Below are 17,087 nucleotides of genomic sequence, written 5' to 3'. Positions count from 1 at the left end.
TGTACTTTTTTTTGATGATGTAATCTACCTATCTGGTTGAGGCACATTTTTTTAATAAACATTTTATTTCTAAAAGCTCCTGGAAAAAAATTCTGTAGATCAGTGTAGTTCAAACACTTGTTCAGCATCTACTGTGTGCCAGCAGTACTGTAACTGCACACAGAAAGTATAAGTAGAGCATGAAGAAGGGTCCCTAACTAAAGACGGGGCCATCATAGAAGGCTTCCTAGAGGAGTGGTTTCTGGAGACTGAGCCAAGTTTAAAACTATGAGTATTTCTCAAGAGAGGACAGTTCTTAAGGAATAACCGTATAGGGTACACCGTCCTGGGGAGAAAAAAACCACTAAACTTCTGGTTTGAAAACAAGACAAAAGAATGAACTCTGAGCCCCGTAGACTCTCTTCTAAGAAGAAAAGTCACCAGTCCAGACAGAGCATCGTGGCCTCTCCCCTCCCTGGGTTCGTGTTGGAACATGTGGGTTTAGTGGTGGCTCTGTCGCCAACCTCTGGTACAACTCCAGACAAGTCACAGCCTCACTAAGCAATTTCAGACTTCTCTTCCAAGTGAATGTCCTTTGACCAACAGTCCTTCCCAAAACAGACATGAAATCTGGTTGCCCCTCCCTGGCCTGCTAATTAGATAAGCACTGAGCCTAAGACATCTCCAGTCTTTGAAATACTTCCCGGTCTCCAAAGCAGCATTCTAATAAGGAAATGCTAAATATCAAATTTCAGCAAAGACCAAGTTTAGATTTCTACTTCATCCATTAGTAAATCAACTGGCTAACATTTAGAGAGTACTAGGCATTCATATAAATTAACAATTAATATTTATATAACATACAACAGGCTTCTTCTTTTTTTTTTTTTCCTTCAAAACAGTTCCCCTTCTGCTTTGAATCTCTGGGGTAAGACACACACGTAACTTACCAGGGGTGAAGAAAGAAGATGCCACATGGGCTACCACAGCCAGGGAGAAGCATGGGGTGGTGGGACATCAGCTAAGTTTGCAACAGGGATGGATTTTGGAGTGAGATTTAAATCGGATGAGGGAAGAGCCTGTCAGATGGGGAATTGTTTCAGAAATGAAGAAAAGAGCATGAGGGGGCAAAGAGGAGACCGGTATGCCCAGGGCAGAGCGTTTAAGTTAGAGAAAAGCTGAACGAGCTCTGTGAAGTTTCCATGTTACCTTCATAGGAATGTGCTGAGCACACAGCAGATGTTCAATACGTATTTCCTGAATGACAGACAGGCCCCGAGTCTTAGCATAGGAATTTAGAACTTTATCATCAAAGTAAAAGGGACCAATCTAAGATTTCTAAGAAGGTGATGCAAAGGTGGATGCTTTTGTTTTTAGAAGATCAATCTGGCGGTAACAGTAGCAGGAGTCCCTTGTACAGTATTTGCACATGAAAAGGTATAAACATTTTATAGCTCACAATTCTCACAGCAGGAAAGAAACCCTTATAACTATTAAGGCTATCTGGAGTTAATGTTCCAAGTTCCAGGGGATGTCAGATTTCCCACCTAATTCTAGTCCCCGTTTCTTTCTTTCTTTTTTTTTTTTTTAACTCCTGAATTTCCTTTTTAAAAATGTAACAGGCCATGATTCTGTGCTCTCCCATCCTGTGACTTGGCTGAGAAACTGCTAACAGAAGATGCTCTGTCTTGAGCACATTTCTGAGATTTAGCTGGAGGCTGAATGAACGAATGCCAAATCAGCTGGGCTTTTTATAGTTCCCTGACACTGTCTGCAGGGGCAAAGGTTTCTGTGTTTGCACCAAGTCTAAGGAAAGCTAGATTAGACAAAGGCATTTCTTGAACAGTAAATAGGTGACGGTGTTGAAACTGATCCAGCTCTGTTTAAATGGATCCTGAAAGCATGGGTTGCTTTCAGGACTGGAAATGAAATGTTTTCTCTTTCTCTAACTGGTGATTCACAGTACAACCTTAATAGTTTTTCTCCAAGGATGATGCATTCTGAATAGAAACACCAGTAACAAATATTATTAGCATCCATAAAACGTATAATTCATTTAGATCAAATCCTGTAGGATAGCTTCAATTTGATGTGACAGGAAAGCAAACTCTTGATTCCTGTTATATTATGCAACAAAGTTTTCTCTAATCCTTCCTTGCTTCCTTGCAGAACACAGAACTTTGTGTAACAGTACTAAACAAAGAATGAACTTCTCAGTGACTGCTGTGTTGCTAAAGTTAAGCGCATTCTAAATGAAAAGATAAATAAGGAAAAAAATGCTACAGTTAAACACTGTTTAAAGCCATTTTTTTGGAACGCAGTTTTTTTGTTTGAAAGCCATCTCAGCATAATATAAGCCAAAAAAAGTCCACTGAGAGGTTCAGAAATAAATCAATCTGGAGATATTGATAGATTAATAATTATTCAGTGCTCAAAGGTCCTTGGAGGCTTTGTTTTCAGAAGGCAGGACTATCTAGGTAGTGCTAACCACTGGGGAATTCAGGTGCAGAAATCACTCTCTATATGCAAATATGTCTCTGAAGGGGTTTTTCAGAATAACGCAATATACCTTATTTGGAATCTTAATATTTGCATATGACCACATGCCAAAACCCCTAGGAAATTCTGTGTTCTTGCAAAGTTTGTTTTGAGATAACAAAATGGGAAAAGGAGAAGACGCCTTTCTTCTTCTTTTCCCACAAAGCACACAAACAAATTAGGCAATCAAAAAAAAAAAAAAAAAAAACTTTACAACTGAAAAGATATTTTTAATTCCAAAAGAAGTAAAACAAAACTCAAAATTTTAAGTTAGCTCAACTCCTCTTAAAAGACGATAGCATTTACACCCACTAGCTAACACAGTTTATAAGAAATAATATTCATTCATATTTGAGTTTACATGTTTTTACCCCATACCTAAGTAGGATTCATATTCCAGAACTGGGAAGGCCTATTCTTGATTTTTCAGGGATCCTTCCATCTGTCCTGCTCTCACAACCCGAGACCCAGGAAAGGACCTAACATTAACTACCTCTGGGAGATAATTTAAGAACAGTTCACTCACAACACCAACATTTCAGTCTGGAACTCAGAAGCTGTATAATTCCATACTCTGGTAATTCAGAACTATTTCCACATACTTCCTTCCCTTGTTCAACTTTATAGCATCTGAATCGGTCTGTTGCCTGCATTACACTGGAAAATCCTTACAAGCAGGGACCATGATGTTGTATCTAGCACAATGTTTTGCCTATGATTCTGCCCAACAAGTTTCTGGATGTTTAACAGACATCTGTTCATTCATTAATTTATCCAATCAACAGATATTTACTGAATAACTTCTCTGTACCAGGTTGAAGTTTAGATGTTAGAGGAGTAAGCAAGAAACAAGGCAAGTAAAAATCCTCACCCTCATGAAGCTTATTTCTAGATAGACAATAAACAAATAAACAAAGTGTATATATGTATGTAAGTATATGAGGGATAAGTGATACAGAGAAAAATGAAGCAGTAAAGGAGCATAAAGGGGTATCAATTTTAAAAGTGTAGTTGGGGTGGGTAATAGTTAATCAAAAATATGAAGGAGGTGAAGAACTAAGCCTCCACATCACCTGAAGGGAAAAGGTTCCTTGCATGTCCAAGGAGGCCAGTTTAGCTAGAGTTGAGCAAAGTAGAAGGAAATGAGAAAAGCACTATAGGACTGGTGAGACGGGAAGCTGCTGGAGGGCTCTGAATTGAATAATGGTAAATATGTTCACATGTTTAACAGGCTCACTGGCTGCTGTGTTGAAAAAGAACTCAACCAGGGCAGGGGCAGGGGCAGGGAGCCCAGTTAGGAGACTGCTGAAATTATCCAGGTTGGATCTGATGGTGGTTTGGATCAGGATGGCTGTGGTGGCAGTGGTAAGAAGTGGTCAGATTACTAGATAGATCCAGAAGGCAGAGTCAACAGAATTTACTGAGAGACAGGATGTGGTTTGTGAGAGAAAACAAGAAGTCACAGAAAACGAATAGTTTTGGCCTGAACAAATGAAGGATGGAGCTCCCATTAACTGAGCTGGGGAAGAACTTTAGGGGAGGAGAGCACTTCTGGACTGTTAAATTGGATATGTCTATCAACTAGGCAAATAGGTGGATGGTGCTAATGTTCAGGAGAGAGACCCAGGTGAGAAATCTGGGCTTTATGAGCATATAGATGGAATGACAAGAGAGTGGGTACAGTAGATCAACAGAAGAGGAGACATTCATGGACCAATCCGAGGGGCACTCTAAGAGATCAAACAGAGAAAGAGGAACCCGTAAGAAGAGCAAAAAATAGAGTGTACTGTTCTAGAAGTAAAGCTTTCAGGAGAAAGGAGTGATCAATTGTGTTAAATAAGATGAAGACTGAGAACTGACCACTGAATTCAGCTAACGGTGACCTTGGTCAAGAAGAATTTCAAAGGAGCAGCCAGAATGAAAGCCCGTCTGGCGTAGGTTCAAGGGAGAATGGAGAAACTGGAGTATAAACAGACCTTTTGAGGAATTGTACCAAAAAGTAGAACAGAGAAAGGGGTGGTAAACTTAAGTGTGAAAGTTTGATCTAGACAGAACATTGTAAGATGGGAGAAATAACATGGTGGTCAAAGGAACATGGGCTCTACTCCACCTTCAGGGAGGGGGAGCTCTTCTTTAAGTATGGGCCATACATAGCAACTCCCTTCCAAAGAGCACAATATGGAAAGAGGGGGTAAAAAACTGTAGAAACCTGACAGGGACTACTCCAGCCAGGGCTAACCTCAACAGTGCCAATCATGTAAATAATGTGTACCACTGATATGATGTAATGAAAATGGTACTCTACTTCTTGTGGGCTAATTCCCCAAAATCCACACTCTCAGTCTAGTCATGAGAAAAACATCAGACAGATCTCTGTTGAGGGGCATTCTAGAAAACAGCAGGCCAGTACTAACCAGTACTCCTCAAAACTGTCAAGGTCATCAAAAACTAGAAAAGTCTGAGAAACCATCATAGCCAAGAGGAGCCAACGGTTACATGATGACCAAATGTAATGTGATACCCTGGACGGGATCCTGGAAGAACAGAAGGGACATTGGGTAAAAATGAAGGACCTCTGAATACCATATGATGGTATTTAATAATAATATATCAACACTGTAACAAATGAACCACACTAACGTAAGATGTTAATAGTAGGGGAACCTGGGTGCAGAGTATACAAGAAGGATAGCGTATATGAGGACTCTCTGCACTATCTTCTAAATTTTTCTATAAATTTAAAACTGTTCTAAACAATAAAGTCTATTTAAAATTTAAAAAAAACAACATAGACTTTGAAGTCTGATCATCTGGTTAGAATCCTAGTCTGTGACTTACTAGACTATGATTTAAAGTAAGTTACTTAAATTCTCTGAGAATCAGTTTTCCTATCTATAAAATGGAAATAAGAAGAGTGCCTATCTTACAGAATTTTTGTGATAAATAATGAGATAATTCATGAAAAGTACTTAGCACAGAGTCTCTGGCAAACAGTCAGCACTCAACAGACGTGGCAATTATTAGTAGTAGTATTACTATTATTTTAAATCTTGATTAAATACTCAAATACACATTTAATGTGATTTTACATTTAATTTGTCTTAAAGTGATTAATAATAATTTCTATGATAATTTTCCCTCTTTTGAGAGAAAAAAACTGAATACAATCTATCACATAGTATCTGTCAGAAGGGTTTCTTGCTCATTGCATTATAAGTGTTGAAAAGTTTTGCAGGGCGAGCTGCTCCAAACAATTTAAATACTAGCTCACGGTAACATAATGAATTGTCACCAGAGGCTTTGTGTATATGTTATTTTGTCTGTAAAGTAGTATAAGATAATTAGTATTCTCCAATTTGGGTTCCAACTTTCATTTTAAAGGCATAAAATTATCAATATCAACCAGAGAATATATTATCTTGTAATTACTCTATTTTTAATAACAATAAAAGTGATTTAAAGAAAGATGTAGAATGTGTTTAAAGATAAAAAGAATTAAATGGAGTAGTGAAAAACTAAAGTAACTGTTATATTAACATGCTATTAAAGAAGAGAATTTGGTCTAAACAAATGGCTCCCAAACCAGACTGCGCATCCGATTCACCCCTGGGGCTTGGGAAAAAACCAAAAGCTGCTGGACCCTTGAATCAACAGCTCCAGGGGTGGGGCCTGGGCATCTGTAGCTTTAAAAGATTGCACAGGTGATTCCCATTTGTTAACGACCAGTCTACCTTATCCTGTATACACTGATCATATCATACTCACTGCCATATGATATGCCTTTGTCGGAGCTGCCTTTGCAAACATAGCTTGATATTCACCACCATCAAGAATCATGATCAGCTCAAGTGAGAACCAACGCTGAGTTTGGTTAATCTTTCCTACTGCTTTTCTCTTCTCTTGCCTATTACTATCACAGTTGCTTTCTATATCTTCTGATACCCTCTGTATTTTCAGGCTTTTGGCTGTCCTGAGCATAAAAGAAACTGTCTCCTTGATTCAGTCCTCCACACTCTCTCCCCTAAGGTCAAGTTTTCTCTCCCTGCAGCTCTTTCCCTCCTTTTTCCTTTCACTGTGCCAATAGGGGAACTCGGCCTATGTAGCACACGCAGTCACCCTCAGCCACCCAGAAGCTAGCCAGCCTTTCCTTCCTGCTGGGCCAGCAATTCATGAAGCAGCTGGTCCGTTTCAGGTCTCCTTTCAAAGCTGTGGTCCAGAGTCAGGGGCAGACACAACCCCCTGCACGGTGAATTACAGGTGGAGTATGAAGGAGTAAACAGTTTAGATTCCTCCCCTATGAGAGAAGAAATACACAAAGGAACAATGACCAAACTACATATAAAAATAGAACTCTGACCCACAATGTGCATCAGCCAGCCCAGGAAGCCAATGTACTATGCGGAGTAACCAGTCCAGAAAGTCAAATTACTCTCTGTAGGAACTAGTCCAGGAAGCCAAACAATAACCCTTACAGCAATTGAGACCCAAAATGGCCAGGGCTTCATTAATAACTAACAGATTCCCTAATTTTTGCCCCTGATTCCAACTTAGAGCCAAGTAGAGAAAGCCAAACATGTACCCTAAGCAATCACACAGAATACCCCGTTTCTAGTTGGCCTGCGTACAGCTTCCCTAAGCCAACAGCCTCCAAGCAGGGCATTCCCGAAGCCTTCTCTTTTTCCTTTATACAGCTTTTCCAATCCTCTGCTTGCCTTTGCATCTCTGTCAAATGCAAGTGATGGGGGCTCACTCTCTTGCTTTGAATAAGTAGCCTTTGCTTGTTCTCATCTGGGTGACCCTCATTTATTTCCACTACTAGGAAAATAGGGCTGCATGTTTGAAATGGCTCACTGAATGGTTCTTTCATGGTAGAACTGGCTGTACTTCAGGGAGGCTGTGAGATGTAGCTGAAAGGACACAATAGTATTTGTGACCCTGAGGAAGTCACGGGGGGAAGTGAAGAGTGGCTGTGGGTAAGGGCACAGGCCCTGGATCCAGACCGCTATGCAATGCACGTTTGTCAGCTTGGGCCCCTTACCTAACCAACTTGCAGCACAGTTTCACCTGTCCAAACACTGATACTGGTAATAGCACCTGCCTGACAGGGGGGTTGGAAAGGTTTGTAAGACAACCCATGTAAAGCACGAATATCCAATTTTCAGTGCTAAGTAAGAGGGGTGGGGAAGGGAGGGAGGGAAAGAGAGGGGAGAGAGAGAAAGAGTTACAAATTCCAGGAAATCAATGGATGCAAAAACTGCCATGTATCATCTATTTCAAACAGATATGGTGTGGGAGGGATCTTATCTGTCAAATGCATACTGGAAATCTCCATGCTTTCCAGAAATCAGAGTTTTCTGATTTTTACTTAAAGGCTATAATTTAAAATTACAGGGCTTATAATACATAAACCATTTTTATGTAACTAGAAACCCAATGCCACATTCCAGAAAGTGTGGCCATATTCTTCACCAGCAACAAAACTTTTTTCCTCCTTGATCTTCTGCTATTCTTGGTAAGAATAATAGCTATTTCAGAGAACTAAAGCAAAGTTGTTTGGACATGTTTGTATTTATTTTCAACTAAGCAGACAACATGGAGTATCAAATCTAACCATAAACCTGTGTAGTTAAGATTGATTTTTGTCTGAGTTCTTTTCTTCTGAAATATAGTCGGTATACAATGTGTTAATTTTCTGGTATACAGCATAGTGATTCAGTTGTACATATATATTCTTTTTAATATTCTTTTTCATTATAGGCCATTACAAGATATTCAATGTAGTTCCCTGTGCTATACTGTAGGACCCTGTTGTTTATCTACTTTGTCCGAATTATTTCTGATTATCAAACTCAAAGCTTCCAAAAGGCAGCTGCTTAATTTTCCAAAGTCTCCATAAAATGGAGTTTTGTAGCCAACTTTCTAGATTAAATCAAAAAGCCACTCTAGCCTAAACCTTCATTCCACTAGATTGGGTAAATAATCAAGATATATTTCACTAAGAAAACTGGGAGCCACGTTAACTACAAATGATATTTTATTTTAGCATTTCACATGAAATGTAGTTAATGTGGGCACTTGGGCATTTCACCTGAAGTTAAGGTGAGTGCATTGAAAACACTACGGGATAAGCATTTTAAAGGTATAAAAATGTCTTCATATGAAACTTATATTCAAGGGGTCATTTTACAACGACCAGAAGACACCGTGGGCGTTCTTACTCAAATTATTTCGAACCAAGCAAGACAGGAATCGTGGAGAAACATTAGACGGTTTCACGCCGGTAGCTGGTTTTTCCCAAGGCTCCGCTCACTTAATCTTGTAGCAACTCCTTAAGTTTCCTTGACAAAAGAGGGGGAGCTCTCGGGTGGGTCTCGGGGAGTATCCGCGCCCCTTCCCAGGGCGAGCGAGAAAAGGGCAGGTTGGCGGTCGGAAGCCCGGAGGCCGCGCCGTCCTGGACCGCGCCCAGCCGCTGGCCGCGCGGGGAGGACGTCGGACGGAGCGTGCGCGCCGCCCCGCCGCCCGCCGCCCCGCGCCCCGCGCCCGGGCCGCACTCACCGAGGCCGCGCCAGCCGAGCGCGCCGTCGCAGCTGTCCAGGACCGCGCAGAACTCGCCCAGCAGCACGGGCGGCAGGTCGAACAGGAGCGTGTGCGCTGAGAGCGCGCCGCGGGCCTCGGCGCTCCCCGCCGCCGTCCAGGCCATGGCCGGGCTGCCGGAGACCGGGGGCCGGGCCGGGGAGGGATGCGGCGCCCAGGCCTCTCCACGCCCGCGCGGTGCCGTTACACAACCGCGGAAATCCTGCTTCCACGACGGCGGCCAGGACGGCCGCACACGCCGAGCCCGGGCCGTGCAGGGGGCGGGCCCCCCGTGACGCACAGCGCCGCTCGCCGGAGATGGCCCCGCGGACGCCGGCCTGGCCGCGGGCTCGCCGGCCGCGGCTTCTGCCTTCTCGTTGGCTTTCAGTATTCAACAGTCCTTTGAGTCTGGGGACGTGACTGAAGAGGCAAAGCATAGAGTGAGAGCTGGAGAAAGACCAGAAGCGCAGAACTGATGCAGAGTCCACCACCCCCTCGGCCTTGCCTGGATGAATATGAGATGCTCTGTTACGACTTCTTTAAAAACATTTTTTCCCCATTTTATTCTGTTCCTTGAGGAACACTTGGAAAACCCAGAAAAGGTGAAAGGAGAAAAGAATCACTCATGGCCCCTACTCAGCTGAGGACAACCGCTCTAAACGTTGGGCACATTTTCCTCCCAAATTTTACTGAAGTTAAACGTGCATGTCTGAAATAATTCGAAAAGACGAACGTAGATACCAAAAACAGAAGAAGGAATGAAGTGGAATAAAACTGGTCGTTTTCTTCACGAGACCATCCCTTCTCCATACTGCTGTTTGGTTTTACTGCCTTCTTTTCTCCCTGGGCTTCCCTGACGAAACATCCTTCGACCACTTTTTCCTTCCTCAGAGTGCTTCCAGACTCTTCCTCTTGCTGTCAACGGGAGAGGTTTAAGTAGAATGCACTATTGTTTTGAAATCTTCTACTGTTTATGCTGTAATATCCCACCGCAGGCATGACACAAATGACACTGACAAAAAAGAGGAGATGCTTCGAAAGGGGTGAGACAAATCCCAACCTTAAGGACTGAAGAGTGGCCAATGGCTATCAACTGAAAAATATCAGCACCTACTTGAAACCATTCAGATTTGTACTCTTTGGGAATGGCGCCCCCTGGGGATCAACAGTGATGATGCACAGTCGTTTCGTACCTACCTGAATTGCCAAGCCCTTTTCAACTAAGGTAGTCCACAGGATATATTTGAAAATTGATAAAGCCCGTTATAATTTGGGCAGAGTTTCTGTGTTCCATTTTTCCAGTGTTCATATTGTTCAAATGGCTAAATTTTATTGTCAATCTGTACAAGTTTAAGAAGCTCTGTACTTCTCAAAGGGACTACCTGAATAAGCCTAGCATAGAGGCAAAAATCTAATTATTTGGTAGCTCTTGAATTGCTGGAACAGGGAAGCCAAACTCATATACACAAAGGAGCCAGGAAATCGTTGGCTGAGTGAAGCAGTCAGCAAGGCCTGCTTTGCCAGATCTTCTGATTTACAGAGAAGCAAGAATTTTATGTGAAAGCCTGATTATGTGAAATCTATATAGATCATGTGAAATTTCTTGTGTCAGACCATGCTTCCTCCCTGTTGCCTAAACTGCCTTTGACTTTTGACTTTTACGTCATCAGGTTGTATCAGTCACTGCTCCTTACTGTTGCCATCATCATCCACTGGTCTCCCCCACCTCAATTCCTCTTCCTCATTTTTAGATTCTATAGCTCCTGCTGACTGTAATTCTCTCCAATGCTAATTCTGTCTTAATCCTTGGTGATTGGAAATATACGTAGAATAGATGATGATCTTTCTAATTCCCTAGACCCTCAGTTCCTTGACTTGTCTTCCCCTCCAGTGAGTTTATGCCCCACTCTATTTCAGACGCTCACTCGTCCGGTAGAACTTGTCATTATCGATAACTGCACCCCATCTGTAATTTCTGTTTCATGAATCTGCTCTCTGACCTCATCTCATACTCTTCTAGTGCATTCCCTCTAGTACTCTGACCCCAACAAGCCCTACCCCCCACCGGGATACCAAATCCAGAATCTTGCCACCTACTCTCTGGCCCCACCCTCTTGACATTCTCACTTTTCTCCTTCTCCATAAAGTCCACACTCAGTTATTGTAGTCCCTCCCTTGCATATGCTCTCCATTCCCTGCTCCCCTCTCACTTTGTTGAACTCTCTTAGCAAATCTATCATCCTGATGAAATCTAATTTTCCGATTTTTGACTCTGTACCCACGCACCTGTGTGTAGCTGGACAGGGTGGGGGAAAAACCCTGTTAATTGGACTCAACTTAAAATCAAAGCCCTGGCTCTCAAGTGGATTCTTTACACTGCCGGCAGTCACGCCATGGACCTTTAGTCCATTTACTCTTCTGATCTCCTTGACAACCGTTTTATGCCTTTTCTTTTCTCCTGAATCCCTTCACCTTCTCCCCTCCATCTTCATGCTCAGTTGATGATCTTAAGAATACTGATGCACCAGGGAAAATCTTCCACAGAGTCTCATTACCACATCAGCCTACCTACTAGCATCTGTACCAACACTCACACCCCGCCCAACCCCCGACTTTTCCAGGGCTCAGTTGTCTAGGCACCTATATCTAATCCCTTCACTTGGGCGCTAGACCCCATTTCCTGTCCCCTACTCAGAGACCTTAAGGGCAGCTCTTCTCATGGTCTGTTACATCATCAGTTTCTCACTGTTCACTGAATCAATTCTATTAGCATACAAATATGCTGTTATTTATTCCATCCTAAAACAAACCCAAAAACTTGTTTGATGACGTTTTCCCCTTTTATGCCACAGTCATCCCATTTCTTTGCTTTTTTTTGTAGTAAAGAGTTGACTATTTTTTCTCCTTTTATTTTCTCAAAGTGACTGTAACTGGAGCCATCTGTCCCACTTTACTCCATGGAAACTGCTCTCTTCAGGGTCACCTATGTCCACGTTATTGCCAAATACAATAGTTAAATTTCAGTCCCTGTCTTACTTGGCCTATGAATTTTTGACACAGCTGATCACCCCCTCCTTCTTGGATACTTTCTTCAATTGTCTCCCACTTTCTCTTACATTTTCACCTGCTTCTTTGGTCACTCCTCGGCTTCCCTTGCTGTCCTTCTACTTATCTCTCATCTCTTACTATTGGAGTGCCCTGGGGCTCAGTCCACAGTTCTCTCGATCCACACCTACTCCCTTGGTGATCTCAGCTAGTCTCAAGGCTTTAAAGACCAACTATCTACCCAGAACTGCCAAATATACACATTTAGCCCAGACCTCTCTCTTAAACTTCAGACTCATGTCCAGAATCAAACCCTTAATTGTGCTTCCTGAACCTGCTCTGGTTTGTTTTTTTTTTTAATTTTTATCATGATTATTTTTGGCAGGGGAGGTAATTAGGTTTATTTATTTATTTTAATGGAGGTGCTGGGGATTGAACTCAGGACCTTGTGCATGCTAAGCATGTGCTCTGCCACTGAACCATACCCGCCCCCATTGAACTTGCTCTTTGGCATTCTTCCTCATCTAGTTTACACCATCCTTCCAGTTGCTTGAACCAAAAACTAGAGGGTCATCCTTGGCTCTTCTGTTTCTTCACAGCCCATGCTCAACACACCAGCAAATCCTGCTAACTCTATTTCAGATATATTTAGAATCTGACACTTTTCTCCACCTCCGCTGCTGTCACCCTGGTTTGAGCCATCACCCCGTCTCGTCGGGGTCATTCTAGTTGTCTCCTAACTGAAAGTGGCTTCCACTGTCGCTTCCTACAGGTTTCCCTCAACACTGCAGCCAGACTTATCCTTTCATTGTTCTGAACTTTTGAAAGGTGAGGTCATGTTGTATGAGGGTGGGCCTTTTTATCCAATGACTGGTGTCCTTATAAGAAAAAGGAGGTTTGGACATAGAGACACAGAGGGTAGAAGGCCTAGCAACAATGAAGGCAGAGACTGAAGTGATGCAGCCACGGCCAAGGAAATCCAAGGATGCTGGTAGACACCAGAAGGCACCAGAGAGGCAAAAAACAGATGCTCTCTTAGAACCTCGAGAAGGAACCAACCCAGCTGACAACTTGATTTCAGATTTGTGGCCTCCAGCACTGTGAGAGAAGAAATTTCTTTTGTTTTAAGCCACCCAGTGTGTGGTAATTTGTTACAGAAGCTCTAGGAAGCTAAAACACGCCGTGAAGCCATTTAAAATCTCCCCAAAGTTACCCATTTCTTTCTTGGTTCCATAGCACTCAGTACTTATTTCTGTCATATCTTCTTGTTGTTAGTTCCCCACAGGCGTGTTGACGGTTGAAGTGTGGGGGAGTCCTAGCCATTTCTGAGTACTTAGCATACTGCTTGGCACAGGTAAGTACTCTACAAATGTCTAGTGAATAAAAAAAGTAGTGACTTTGCCTCTAGCCAATAATAATTACGGCTGTCATTTATTGAGGACTTACTCTGTACTGGGCACTGTACGTACTATGTTTCAACTATAATTTGCCAACACCAACTGGGTGACCTATAATTCAGTCTGATTCTAACACTCACTACTGGAGTTAGCATAGACACTGCCAAATAAGGTCAAAGGCTTTCATTTCTGACACTAACTACCTAGAATTAATACAGATCCTCTAAAGTAAGGACTCAGTCCCTCACGACTGTCCCCACTTCAGATGACAGCTGCAAGTCTCAGGTATCCCCAGGCTACCTGTACTTATGCTTGTCGGACTACACCTTTAGGGCTTCCCACGATCTGGTCTCCCATATTCAATGATTCCCTCGAATGACTTACAGAACTCAGGAAAGCTCTTTACTTATGACTACCTTCCCTAGTCCCTCCAGGGGTGCCATCCTCCCAGCTAGTTGATTCTTTCATCAACCAGGAAGCTCCCAGAGCCTCACTGTTTCAGACTTTTTATCTAGGGCTTTGTTACATAAGCATAATTGAGTAAATCATTGACCACTTGATTGAACTCAGTCACTAGGAGGGTGTGGCTGAAAAGTTCCAACCCTTCAATCACATGCTTGGTCTTTCTGGCAGGCCAGCCCCTTCATTATAACAATCTCAAAGCTCACCTTAAGTTACCTCATGAATTAAAATAAATTGAAATAAAGAGGAAAGGGGCTCATTGTGAATAATAAAAGACGCTTTGATCTCTCCAGGAATTACCAGAGTTTTTGAAACTCTGTGCCTGGAACTGGGCACAAAGACACAACATTTTGTATTATACCATACATTTTATCATATGAGGACTCTTTGAAGTAGGTATCAGTGTCATCTGCATTTTACAGATAAGGAAACCGAGGCTTACGCTCAGAACTATGCTGCCTCTCTAGCCCAACCTTCTCCCAGTCCATTTTATTTCCAAATTAATCTACATTAAATAGAGTTTTCATCGCATTACTTTATCCACAAACAAAATCTTTATTGCTGTCTATCACATAATAAAATTCTGCTCTTCAGGGTTCTCTAAAGTGCATTCCATGGTGGTTGCATTCATTCCTACCTCTGGCCATTCTTGTCGCCTACTTTTCCTTCCTCCTTCTAGTATTTTCCCAGTTCCTCAATAGCTGTCAAATCCCACCTGTCCTTGCATGTTTACTAAAGGGAGAGATAGTAGAGCACCTGCTATCACAGATCTAAGTGCTTTCCAGATGTTGCCTCCAACTTTGCGTATGTTCATACTCCAACAACCCCACTGTTTAGGTATTCTTATTCTTAGTTTATAGTAGAAAAAAACCTAGGCCTGGAGGTACAAATTTGGGTGCTTAAAAGTTAGCGAGTTGGACATAGAAAACAAACTGTGGTTACTGGGGGAAAGGGAGGGGAAGGGATAGATTAGGAGTTTGGGATTAATAGATACACATTACTATATATAAAATAGATAAACAAGGACCCACTGTATAGCACAGGGAACTATATTCAATTCCTTGTAATGAGCTGTAATGGAAAAGAATCTGAAAGAAAATATATATGTATGTATATATATAACTGAATCACTTTGCTGTACACCTGAAACTAACATTGTAAATCAACTACACTTCAATAAAAAATGAGAATTAAAAAAAAAAGAAAATTAGTGAATGAGTGAACTAGAATTCAGACTCATTTATTTAGCTCTAAAAAGCACATGCTCTTTTTAAGTAATCCATGAGATTTGTAAACCACTACTGTTCTGGTACCTAAAGATAAGTTGTAGATAAAGCTCTATAGATGAAAAATAGATTAAAGATAGTAGCGTAAGTCTCCATTTCCTTCAACATTGAATGCAGATGATTATCAACAAGCAAAAAAAAAGTTTTTCTAGTTAATCCAGGAATAAGGATAGAATTATTATAGTCTGAGAATAGTCTAGGGGAGATTTTGGTCTGGAGTTGGTAGAACAAATGTTTTATTGTTTTATTTATTTATTTGTTTGTTTATTTATTTATTTTTCTTTTCCAAAGCATTTTATTTTTATTTTTAAAACATTTTTTATTGAGTTATAGTCATTTTACAATGTTGTGTCAAATTCCAGTGTAGAGCACAATTTTTCAGTTATACATGAACATACATATATTCATTGTCACATTTTTTTTTCACTGTGGGCTACCACAAGATCTTGTATATATTTCCCTGTGCTATACAGTATAATCTTGTTTATCTATTCTACATTTTGAAATCCCAGTCTGTCCCTTCCCACCCCCATCTCCCTTGGCAACCACAATTTTGTATTCTATGTCTATGAGTCTGGGTAGAACAAATGTTTTAGATGAAAAGGAGGGAGAATGATGAAGAGACAGTGAGAAGGAAGAGGAAAGAAGCAGGAAGAGGAAAGATGCAGACAGGTCTTTAAAACCACTAAAATTTCTTCAGATTAATGAGTTTATTTACAAAACAATGTCCTTGAAACTGCAACTTTAAATAAATAGAGGATACTGAGTTACTGGATTCCATATGTGTAAGTAAATGCTTTATTGTCATAACTTTCTTATCTAAACTGAAAGGAAGCAAAAAATAACTTTTTTTTTTCACTTTTTAAAACACAATTTAAAATTTTTGTACAATAGACAGAACAGTACACAAACCCTCAGCACAAACAGCTTGCTACATTATCACAAATAAACATATGTAATCAGCCAGGAACTAAAACATTATCAGAATCCCAGAAGTCCTTCTAGGTGCCTCCTCCCAATTATTATCCCTTCTTCCCTCCAAAGATAATTTCCTGGTATCTAAGACCATAGATTTATTTTGCTTGCTTTTCAACTTTACATGGAATCTTATAGTATATGTTCTTTGTGTCTGGATTTCTTTTGCTTAGCATTAAGTTTGTGAGGTTCATCCAAGTCGTGTGTTGTGGTAATTTGTTCATTTTCATTGTAGGAAGCAAGCAGTTATATGAATATACCACAGTATACTTATCTATTTTGCCAATAGTGGACAGTTGAGTTGTTTCTATTTTTTGGCTATTATGAATACTGCTGCTATGTGTGTATCTTTTATAAACATATGCAAGAATTTCTGTTGGGTGTATACCCTATGTAGGAGTGGAATGACTGAGTCGTAGACCTTGTTGTGTATGTTCCGCTTTGGTAGATACTGGCAAACAATTTTCCAAAGGGGTTACTCCATTTACATTCCCACTAGCAGAGCTGGCTACATAATTTGTGGGGCCCAGTGCAAAATAAAAATGTGGGGTCTCATTTAAAAAGCAGGGAAAAGTCTAAATACTACAAGTACTAAAACATAAAGCTTTTTCATTTCTTTTGCAGTATGTTGGCTTGCTGTGATTTTTTAACTTGCTATTTAATATCATTTTAAGTAAAAAAAATACATATACTATTTAAAGGTGTTAGCACACATTTCACCATTGATCTTTCCATTGTGCAATGACAGTTTATGTGCAAGCTCAGGTGAGGGGTATAGCTCAGTGGTCGAGTTCATATTTAGCATGCACAAGGTTCTGGGTTCAATCCCCAG

General features: G+C 41.1%; 1 protein-coding gene and 1 long non-coding RNA gene across 3 annotated transcripts in view; one reads left to right on the top strand and one right to left on the bottom strand.

Annotated features, from left to right (window-relative positions):
- The window catches only part of IRAK3 (interleukin 1 receptor associated kinase 3), a 47,456-nt gene extending 37,885 nt beyond the window's left edge, over positions 1-9,571 (bottom strand). For both annotated transcript variants that reach the window (XM_032493353.1, XM_032493354.1), the window contains exon 1: positions 9,073-9,571. In XM_032493353.1, the coding sequence (XP_032349244.1) occupies positions 9,073-9,217 (145 nt within the window). In that variant the 5' untranslated portion in view covers positions 9,218-9,571. The remainder of the gene's footprint in view (positions 1-9,072) is intronic.
- A 63-nt stretch (positions 9,572-9,634) lies between these two features.
- LOC116667662 lies at positions 9,635-14,599 on the top strand. The gene is made up of 2 exons (XR_004324611.1): positions 9,635-10,315; positions 13,411-14,599. It is a non-coding gene; the product is annotated as an uncharacterized LOC116667662 (long non-coding RNA).
- Positions 14,600-17,087: the final 2,488 nt, after the last annotated feature.

The sequence above is a fragment of the Camelus ferus genome, chromosome 12 (assembly GCF_009834535.1).
Source record: "Camelus ferus isolate YT-003-E chromosome 12, BCGSAC_Cfer_1.0, whole genome shotgun sequence".
Lineage (NCBI taxonomy): Eukaryota > Metazoa > Chordata > Mammalia > Artiodactyla > Camelidae > Camelus > Camelus ferus.
Note: the sequence above shows the minus strand (reverse complement) of the source record. Positions and strands in the feature narration are given on the sequence as shown.